The 11,006-nt window shown below is 39.5% G+C and overlaps 1 protein-coding gene across 1 annotated transcript; it reads right to left on the bottom strand.

Annotated features, from left to right (window-relative positions):
- Positions 1-1,496: 1,496 nt before the first annotated feature.
- On the bottom strand, positions 1,497-8,505 carry gucy1a1 (guanylate cyclase 1 soluble subunit alpha 1; the record flags this gene model as incomplete). The annotated part of the gene is made up of 8 exons (XM_079999469.1): positions 1,497-1,641; positions 2,039-2,193; positions 2,678-2,821; positions 4,790-5,275; positions 6,352-7,067; positions 7,154-7,242; positions 7,557-7,624; positions 8,293-8,505. The coding sequence occupies 8 exons, from the start codon at positions 8,503-8,505 to the stop codon at positions 1,497-1,499; spliced, it is 2,016 nt and encodes a 671-aa protein (XP_079855595.1).
- Positions 8,506-11,006: the final 2,501 nt, after the last annotated feature.

Raw genomic sequence — 11,006 nt, 5'->3', positions numbered from 1 at the left:
TGGAAAATGGGATTCAAGTCCTGTCTTTATATGTTGGGAAATGAATTTGTAAGGGATTCAAGCAAAGAATTATAATATAAAATCATAATAATAATAATAACAATATAAACATCGAAAAAATGTATATTTCCGAATTTTTCCCCAATGATTAATAAAGGCCTACGTTATCTTATGTCTTTATCTTTTATTTAACTGATGGAAATCAACACTACGCAGTATATGCAGCTATGCAGCTATACTATATATATATATATTTAATTGTATTTATTTTTTTCGTTATTAACTTCACGTTTACTTTCAAAGTCATAGAAGGAATGGGAAGGAAGGAAGATCATCTGTATACCAGTAAATAATTGTAATATTTATTGTGCTTTAAATACATTAAACAATAATACAATTACAGTTAATCCAAATAGGTGGTATAACATTCATGGTTTTAGTCATATTGCCATATGAACAGGGAGGCGTGAACTGAAACTAATGAAATAAATATCGTATAGATACATGCTTAGTGAAAAAGTATAAAATAGAATAACTATATTATAAAAATGGGTTCTCGAACACTTTGGACCACTCATATGTCACTTCAGGTTATGGTGTTCAAGATGTATACTACTTTGTAGCCACAAAAAAATGGAATTAGTAAATCAAGACAATTCATCACGTCGACATTTGTATTTATATAGGTGTTGATAAATGCATCATGAGAACTCAAGTACTTTTTTTATGTTAAGAGGAAGAAATTACACACATCTAAGAGATAATAAATGTTTTTGCAAGATCCTACAGCTGACATTTCCATAAGGCACCGACAGTTCATCTGCTCTCCATCAACTCAGGGGAGAAAAAGTCAATCCTGGAATGTGAAGTCCCCAAATCTATCAGCTCGCAAAACTGTTTCCGCAACTTGGCAAGATTTGTTGGGAGGTGAAATTCATCAATCGCTTGTCTTTTCTTGTTGAAATGTCCATTAAAACACCAGAAACTGATCACACTGCTACACTTTTTAACAAGATTAACCCTTTGCGGGCATTGGCAAGTAAACTCTTATTTTGTGCGATACATTAAATTCAAAACTCTTGAATTAGCTGCAGGTGAAAGAAAAAAAACACTGAAATTCACCTGCTATTTGACACATTACACCCATGATTGGCTGGAATTGTTTATCCCAATCAATGAAATGACAACAGCAGCAACAGAATCCTAAAGCTGTCATTAAACAACCAAATGCTCTATGATTCAACTCAGAGGAGAGCTTGAAAATATATATATATTTTTTTTCATTAATTCTGGGATAAACATTGTAACAGGAAAATAAATAGAAGTGTCCCTACAGATTGTACAAATGGTTTAAAGGTACAGGGAATCCACATAGAATAAAATCATTATTGTTATTTATGTCTCGAAATGTAAACAGCAGTCAGACGTTGGTCGCACCTCTATGACGACTAAAACAAATGAATACAAACAAATTCAAAAATACGTTTTGGGTTTTCTCAGGCGTGGAGTTTGTTATTGCATGAGGGATTCTCGGCGGCCTCCAAAAAGTAACAAACACCAGGGATCTCTGCTGGAAAGTTGGCCGGAAGCTCCTGTCGGCTCCTGGGAACGAAGACAAACTCCGGGCAATCAGTCAGCAACCTGGGACGAGGGACATACAAATAAAGCATTTATCACAGCAATACGGTCACCCACTCCAAAGCAAGAGGAAGAACAGTGATTTAACATCTCCCTTTTCTGTATCCTGTACGTGAATATAACTGGGGATGAAGAGTAACAGAGTGTGTTAGATCATTTGAATTGTAACCTTTGTTTATTGAAGCATATAAACATCCTGTAATTATATATATATATATATATATATATATATATATATATATATATATATATATATATATATATATATATATATATATAATTACAGGATGTTAATATGCTTAAATAAATGTGTATATATACAGTACATACACACACATATATATATATATATAATTATAACAGTATAAACAGCAAATGCAGGATGGTGCAGCTACTTTACCTGTGTGTCGTGGGGCTGATGTTGATTTTTCTTGGTTGGCTACAGGATTCAAATTTGTTGGCCAAAGTGACGTTGTTGCCAAACAGACAGTAGCGCGGCATCATAACGCCGACCACGCCAGCAAGCACCGAACCGGTGTGCAGGCCGATCCGCATCTGGAAGAGAAGTGTCCAGTTCCCCGAATCAGAAGAGCAGTATTTGTTGTTGTTGTTGTTTCACTGTTGTTGTTTTGATGTTGTTTATCACTGTGTCCATTTTAATGTCATTTTACAAGCAGTCATTTTTTCACCCTGAATTTTTGCATGATGCTGTAAAATACGTTGTTTAAGATATATATTACACTATACACTAATATATACATATACTGTGTATATATTACATATATACAGTAAATAATGCATTTGACGTTAATCTTACATTCGTCAAAATGACAAAAATCAAGCTTGTTTCTTGCCCAAAAATTATTAATGTATTCATCAGTTGAGATTAAATTATTTGTTTTGCTTTCAAGCCTTCAGCAAACTTTGCTACCGCAGCAAAGTTTTCCTCCGATTGTTACGATCTATTTGCATATTAAAGTTCTCTACCTGACCGACGGTGTAAGACAACGGGCGCCAGAATGTGCAGCCTGGTCCTCACCTGAATTGGGTCTCCGGTCGGGGTCATGACCTCGTCTGAAAGCTCCATCATCTTTATAGCCATGTGAGCGATTTGGACAGCGTGCATGTTGCTCTCTTTATGCAAGCCGCCCGCTACACAGTAAGCATCACCGATAGTCTCTACCTGGAGAGCCGCAAAAGCCATGACACACAAATCTATATCACCATACAACACAAAATGTTTGTATATACTTGGTGACTTTTTTAATCATTCAAATTTGGCTCGGTGGTTAAAAACACATTTTTCTGTGGTGTGACAAACTCAGAACACATATTTACACACACACACACACACACACACACACATATATATATATATATATATATATATATATATAGCCATCGATTCTTCAAGTTAAGGAGTCAGAATTGGAATCACATTGGATTCGGCGTATAGACAAGTTGACAACCAGTCGTGAAAAGTCAACTGTTGTAATCTCTAATCTTCTGTGTTTTTGTACTTGGTGCTGCTGGCGTCAAAATCAGTCATTTCACAGGTGTTCAGCAAGACCTTCACTTGAAACGAGACAAATGGCTTTTCATAGTTTGCTCAAACGCTGCCAGTAAAATGGCATCACGAGCTGATGCGTGGGATCCTGCAAGCTGCCATCGCTGTCTGGTGGGCTTTAGATTTACTCTGGAAACAATGGAGAAGGCAGTCATGGCTGCAGAGACAGCAAACATCTTTCCCAAAATAAAAAATGCAGTTATTTCAGTTTCAGCTATTTCAAGACCTCATAACCACGTATCTGGTCAAAAGCTGCAGTAAATTAGGCAAAATAAGTCATTTAATTGGTCCCATCAGCATCATTTTTAGGAATCGATCATTTAATATAATCAAAACGATGAAAATCTTTTATATTCTACTTTTGATCTGAAGTTTTTTTTTCCATGTAAATCTGAGCGGGAGAGTTCTCAAAGAGGCCCCAAAGTTGTTGTTTTTTTGTAGCCAAGACAAAATGGAACTATTTTTAGACACATATGTGGAGCTGAAACAGGATCCTGGAGGAACCTCTGACTTCCTTGTGTTGGCGAGGTATTTATCAAACATACTTCTCTCTGTGTATTGCCTCCATGACAGTGTGATTACATTAGCTGGCCTCCTCCTCGCAGGCTGGGAGTCGCCATACGCATGGCCCCTTCTCAAAATATTTAAGGTGAGATAAGATAAAGGGTGTGTCACTTGTGTGGGGCAGCACTAAAATAACATCTCCGAGGTGATATAGAGCGTGGATCGTTATTATCGTATTATTGTGAATCTCAAAAGTGGGGTCGATGCATTTCTATTCTACAAACTGTAAAATAGTATAAGTTTACGCTATACCGCCGAAGAGGGAAAAGGGATTGATTGATGGACAATTCTGCGAGAACTTTACAAGCGTTGGATGAAGGATGGAGACAGAAATCTTTTTTTTTACTGCTGTTTTTCCACTTTAAAACGTACCATCCTTTACCGAGAGTGCCATCCCTGTCTTGTTTAAACAAGTCGGGAGGATTTTCGGAGGGTTTGCGAGGGCATGCAGTGTCAATTATTATTCACATCATCGAAATGTATCCGATTTCAAGGTGTAAAAGACTTCAATTTAGAAACATTTTTTAAAAAAGGCTTTCCACTTTGCTCGGTAGGAATCAGAAATGGCCAACTGTTGCTAGATTAAGTTTCCAATCTGCTCTTGCCTTCCAAACCAAATTTTTAAAGGATGGGATTTCTATTTTTCAACCCAGGCAACAGTAAATAATTCTGCCCGAGGGCGGTGTTTCCCAGCCTTGCCGACGGCATCACCGTTCACAATCATGTACCACACTTCATATCACATATCAATAACACATTTTCAGTGTGGAACCTGAGCTTGTTCTGGTGAGCAGATCTGCTATCTGCACTCCAACTGAGGAATGAGTACAGCCTCGCAATTTTGATATTGCAACACAAGAGCTCATTTCCTTTCGTCTTCTCGTGGCAGACAGTGGTTGAAAAACACTGCCCTTAAAACAGTTATAAATGATGTAAAATATATTTAATAATCTATAATATACGTTCATTCAAAGAAGCCTGGGTTGAAAGATGGCAGACCCATCGGCTTCATCAACGTACCTTGTAGACATCGAGCTCCCCGCATTGGTGGTCGAAGCGGGTGTACAGCTCGTTGAGCATGGTGACCACCTGCATGGGCGTGCAGAGCGAGCACACGGCCGTGAAGCCCACGATGTCAGAGAACAGCATGGTGACGTGGTCGAACTTCTTGGCCTGGACCGTCTGGCCCTGCCAAAGCTGCTGCGCCACCGTGCCGGGGAAGATGGTGAAGAGGAGGTCCACCGTCTTCTTCTTCTCTTCCTCCAGCGCCAGGTGGGCGTTCTCCAGCGCGGCCTTGGCCTTGCCCAGGCGCTTCTTCAGGCCGTCCTGGGCCTTGGCCTGCTCCCCCACCAGGACCACGTCCCGCAGGGCGTTGTGGATGGGGATGTCCGACAGATAGAGGCCACGTCCCGTCAGCTCCTCCAGCTTGTCCACGCAGGGTGAGCCCAAGAACAAGATGGCGTTGGACTCGGAAACGTAGATCATCTGACCTTTCAGGTCCATTAGCTGAGAAAACATAGTAATTTATGAGCATTTTTCCAGACTTAATAAGGAATAATAACTCAAAAACATACAGTATGTTACAGGCGGTAAGGTTCAGTAAGTGCATGATCCCCTCAATTATATTTATAGTAATTTGTCAACATGACGTGCGTCAACAGTTGGCATTCTCATTTAATTCTCCATGAATTATTACCTTAAGTGGCCTATTATGGTGTTGTTTTAATTTATACGTTTCCTGTCCTTTATTTTAGAAGATTATTTTTTTCATTAAGAGCAATGTATCACGCTTAAAAATCTTCTTTATTTTGAAAGAGTTTTCACTGACCTCATGGTGCACGTAAGAGTGTGCACATAGTAATGAGCAAATGTATTGCCTCAGAACGAAGGTGGAAACAAACCACATTTGTGGGGTTTTTTCCTGAATTCAAGGTAAACTTGTGAAATTATGAAGGATAAAAATCCCATCTGCTCACATCATTTGGGTGAAAAACTGGTCTCAGAAACCAATATCATTTTGAAAACTGCTCAATTTTACAAAATGGACATCTGTTGTGTGTGTGTGGCACTATCACAGACTAAATAAATCCTCCAGGCAATATTAATGACCTACTTTCCATAACATGATTTGAGGTTATCTAATATAAGTAGTTGCAGTTGTTGACACAAATTACACAGATTTTGTACGTATATATTCTGCCTATACCTACCAAATATTCTCAAGGGAGTATGAGAAAGCCATCATTGTTATTGTAGACATAATATCTATTAATGACATTATTCATTGTTAAATCATCAGACTTAGTCACTGACCCCTTTTCTCCTAATAACTACCTATTGCCTAGAGCCTTGCTGAGCATCACTGTCCCTTTGATGAAAAAAAAAATGGTTTGACATTTACTTATTATCTCCTCTGGGGGTAGAGTGTTGATCTTTTCCTCGAGCTATAGGTTGGGATTAGGATGAGGGTTGGCAAGCGAGCCAATTAGCTGTCACGTAGATAAAGACACCAGTGTTTCCTCATTCGATGTGAAAGTCAACATCACAATTTAGGCCACATTTGGAAGCGTGTATCAACCTACCTTCCCTGTGTTATCTGTGATGGAAGCCCCGTGCTTAATCCGAATAATAAACTGTGTGTTTAGCATGGTCAGAATGCCTTGGAAGGTACATTTGATCTGGGGAGAAACAATAGAGAAGTGTTCTTGGAACGTGGAGGTCCGCCTCAGTCCATCCTTCCGGGTCAACCTCTTCCTGAGCCCGGAGCCTATTTGCACGAGGGCCAGGTCCTGGTCAAGGAATAAATGGAAAGGGAAGATGGTGGAAAACAGGGAGGTGGGTAGGGTGCCCGCCGAGGTGGCCCTGAGGGGGCTGGGGCTCAGGCTCTTGATGTCCTTCACGACGACACTATAGAGGAGACTGGGCTGGGGGCTGGACTGCAGGATGCTGTCCTTGGCACTGGGGAGGTCCATCAACACGTCCACGTTGGTGTGATACAGGACGCTGGCAGCAGCTTTGATGACTCCAGGAAAAAAGAGCTCCGTGGTCGGCTGGGGGTTGAAGTAGTAGACAGTAAGCAGACCCGGATCCCTGTCTAAGCAAAGCACCGACGGCTGGTTTACAGGATCCACTCGGCCCGGGCTTGGCAGCGCGCTGCTTTGTTTCAGCAAAACGTTGAAGCTGTTGAGGAAGTCGTGGAGAGCTCCCCCCACCACCCTCAGAATATGTCCGTCCTCCTCGTAGCACATTTGGAAGAGCTCCTCGCCGAGGGCGACTTTCAGAGCGTCCATTTTGATAGCTGATGGCCACATACAGAAGCATGGGTCAAATTAAATCAACAAATCCAAACATGCAAACAATGGCAGGTTTAAGACTTGAAATTACCTGTTTTGCTCGAGTACTTCCTCATGAGATCTCGTAAGTGTTCTTCTTTAGGAACACAACCCTGATTGTCTGTGACAATCCTCGGTAGGCTGGAAAGACAGCAAGACAGCGCGTATCAAACTCATGAACACGAACAACATTTTACACTCCATTTGAAAGTGCGTTTTGGTGGGAATATGAAATGAAGAGTTTTAAATGTTATATTCAGTCCCTTAACCAATCGAAGTCGTAAATTGCATATTAGGAATGTTAATGTACAGCCATTACTTTTTGTACAAAGGTAATGATATATATATACATATTTGAAATCAGTCAGCATATACTTAAAGAGCAGTTGTAGTGGTAGCCGTGCCAGTATTAGTATTCCAGGGTAATATTAATTTAAATATGTAGGCCTACTTACCTCTCCTTATGTCTCACGTGTGTTGGTGGATTGATTACTCGGTGGAGAGCAGTATGCAGTCTTTCAAACTGTTGGAAGTATCAAGCATGTTTTTGTTTTTTGGGGTTTTTTTTTCCAAAGAGAGTTCTGTTTGTTTTCTGTATTTGTGTTTTATTTCATTTTACTATTATATTGCTATTAAGTCATAAACAGGCCAAAACAGGAATTCAGCCATGTTAACTCACGATGGCCACAAAACAGTCGAGACTGCTTTCCATCCCTGCAAAGTAGGGCTGGGCGATATATCGCCTTAATGTCAATATCGCGATATAAGACTACAGCCATCGTCTGAGACGTTGGTTCTTGGGATATAGTTCAATGTTGATCTCGAGGCTGCATTTTCAGAACTTAATAGACTGTCCTAGTTGTTTTAATCCGTGCCTCTGTCTGTTTATGACATCCACGTTAACTGGTTCTCAAATATTGCGTCTCAATGTCTCATGAATGCATTAACATTCACCCCCAAAATATGGAATGAATGGTCGTGCTGTTTGGTTTTTGGAAATATCACCCAGCCCCACCGCAAAGACTCGCATCGATGCACGTTTTTCGTTCCAGACAACCGTGCCACCTGCCACAGTTGCATAACATATTTTCAATAAAGCGTTAAAATCACATTGCACACAGACCAAATTACTGTCGAGGGGGTAAAAAAAAAAAAAAAAAAAAAAAAAACACAGATATGAATTAGACTGACCTCGGGACATGACAGTTTTCGGATGCTGTCGCCGAGAGTGTGAAGATTAACTTTTAATCTGGTCAATCGCTGTGGATTCGCACCGATTTTCCCAGACGCGTCCCTAGAAATGGGCAATAAATCCTGCGCGTCCTCGAAGTCTGCAGGCTCAGTGTTTCTGGAGAAGGGGCACTCTCCCGATATCTTCAGATCTTTCAGCTTTGTGCAAAACATTGTAGGCTAATCTCTCTCTTTTTTTTCGCTCTCTTTTTTTTTTGTATTATTTTATCTCTTTTTTGGATAATGCCGATCGATCAGATGCGGTGTCTGGAAGGAATTCCGTCATTCTCCCGCGCGCAGCCTCGGCTCTGAGCTGAAGAGCGTGTGTCTGGTGTCTATCCAGGACACCTTGCTGCCTGGATCCTCATTCAAATGATCAGCGCACACACCAAAACACATGCAATATTCATTGTAGATTATCTGGGCAAATGGTTACAGTGAACAACCCTCACCAAAAGCCAATGGGAGCCCAGTGGAGGACACCAGAGGACCAATGGTAGGATGATGGGTTGGTAAAGCCCTCCATCCAGCCCTCAGCTGCACAATGTGAAATGCACAGTAAGAGTTGTTGCCGGTTTAAGATTTCCTGATGTGACATTTCCTGATCTGAAATCATTTTCAATTCAAGTTTTACCTTGACAACCCTGTGTGGATTTACAGCAGCGGCAGCGCGAAGCATTTCTGCAGCTTAGTTAAAAGCCAAGCACATTTGTATGCCCTTTTTTTCATACACATTTGTGTATGAAATTCACATTTGTAGAGAAAATAATTCAAATGGGGCAATATGAATGACAATGTTCTCTAGCACATGTATCCCCATGGATACAGCTGGCCTTAGACTACCACGTCTAAACATGCTCTAAATGGGCCTAAATTCATTTCAGAGCTTTAAATAATATATAACTATTTTCATGTCTTTGCTTTTTGCATCTGCTGGGATATTGGATTGGCATCGTGGGCCTGGTGCACTCAACAACCAAGACCAGTAGGTTTGAGAAACCATCCTTGAACGTCAAATTCTTAATGTCAAATTGCGTAGATAGATAGATAGATAGATAGATAGATAGATGGATAGATAGATAGATAGATAGATAGATAGATACCGTACAAAATTTCTCAATGAATTATTACCTTAAGTGGCCTATTATGGTGTTGTTTTAATTTATACGTTTCCTGTCCTTTATTTTAGAAGATTATTTTTTTCATTAAGAGCAATGTATCACGCTTAAAAATCTTCTTTATTTTGAAAGAGTTTTCACTGACCTCATGGTGCACATAAGAGTGTGCACATAGTAATGAGCAAATGTATTGCCTCAGAACGAAGGTGGAAACAAACCACATTTGTGGGGTTTTTTCCTGAATTCAAGGTAAACTTGTGAAATTATGAAGGATAAAAATCCCATCTGCTCACATCATTTGGGCGAAAAACTGTGGTTTGAAGATTTTTTTCAATAGAAAACAATGAACAAACATATAAGATGCAATAGTACAGATGACGTAGGTTCTTAAATATATTTATACACAATTCTAAGCTTATATATATATATATATTGATGTATTTGTTGGTGGAAAAATACAAGCAAAATATAAGAAAATAAGTGACAAATTTTAAAATAATAGAAATGCGTGAGGATACACAATCATAAAATCAAACCACAAAGGATATACAATCAGGAACCCTTCCATGTTTGTTAGCATTTAAAAGCAATATAGAGTGGATAATTAATCGGACCATGTATTTCCTTGTCACTGATTTATTTTTGTTGTATGATATTACAAATATCAACGTCAGTCATGACATTTGCTTTGTTTCGATTTTTTGTCATAAAAGTATTTCAGCCAATATTTATTTTCTGGTACACTGCCTGTTATAGCTTCATGCCGTGTTGTGTTATTTGTATATATCATTGTTCCTGGGGTAATCCTATCATAAAAATCGAGTTATATCACGTGAAAATGTGGGAGGGCCATCAACCATGTTTACTCTGGGACTCAATAACTGAGTTGATGAATGTCATCAACTTTAGTACTTTGCGCCTTTATTTCTCATGTGCCATATAAAACTGGTTTATTATTTTACGAGAGCATTGTTTCATCAGTTGATGGTGACTTTGTCGAGTGAGTCACCATCGGATTTCCTTTGCCCTTTGGGAGATGTTCCCTATTGATACGGCATGGGGGAAAACTATATTTCACCTCTGTACAATCCAAATGCATTTTTAAATTTCTCTTAAACTCGCTCAATGTTCAATGTACATCCGGATCCAAAACATACAGAAGATGCTGGAGTAGCATATCTGTCAGGTAGGGCAACTGAGACTGGGTTTAGTCCATTTTACTTTGCCCCTAATAACACAACGTACCACCAGAGCTGAAAACAATGCTTCCAGTTTACAGAATAATTCAAACACAGATGCAGTATCCCCCCCTGGGAGGTATGACTATGCCTGTAATTAATATTTTCTAGTTGATTGTGCAGTATATGTATGGCATATTTACTTGTTAATGCACACACGACTCAACCAGCATCTAATGAAAAGTTAATGATCTGAATTCAAATGAGCGATTGGTACTTACTCACTGGACCTTTTGCTAATTCTATCCATACTAATAAGAGTTGAGAATATTTTTTTTGTATCTGAGAAATTGGATCCCGACGGATTATTATTGGGTTT

The sequence above is a fragment of the Zeus faber genome (genome assembly GCF_960531495.2).
Source record: "Zeus faber genome assembly, chromosome: 4".
Lineage (NCBI taxonomy): Eukaryota > Metazoa > Chordata > Actinopteri > Zeiformes > Zeidae > Zeus > Zeus faber.
Note: the sequence above shows the minus strand (reverse complement) of the source record. Positions and strands in the feature narration are given on the sequence as shown.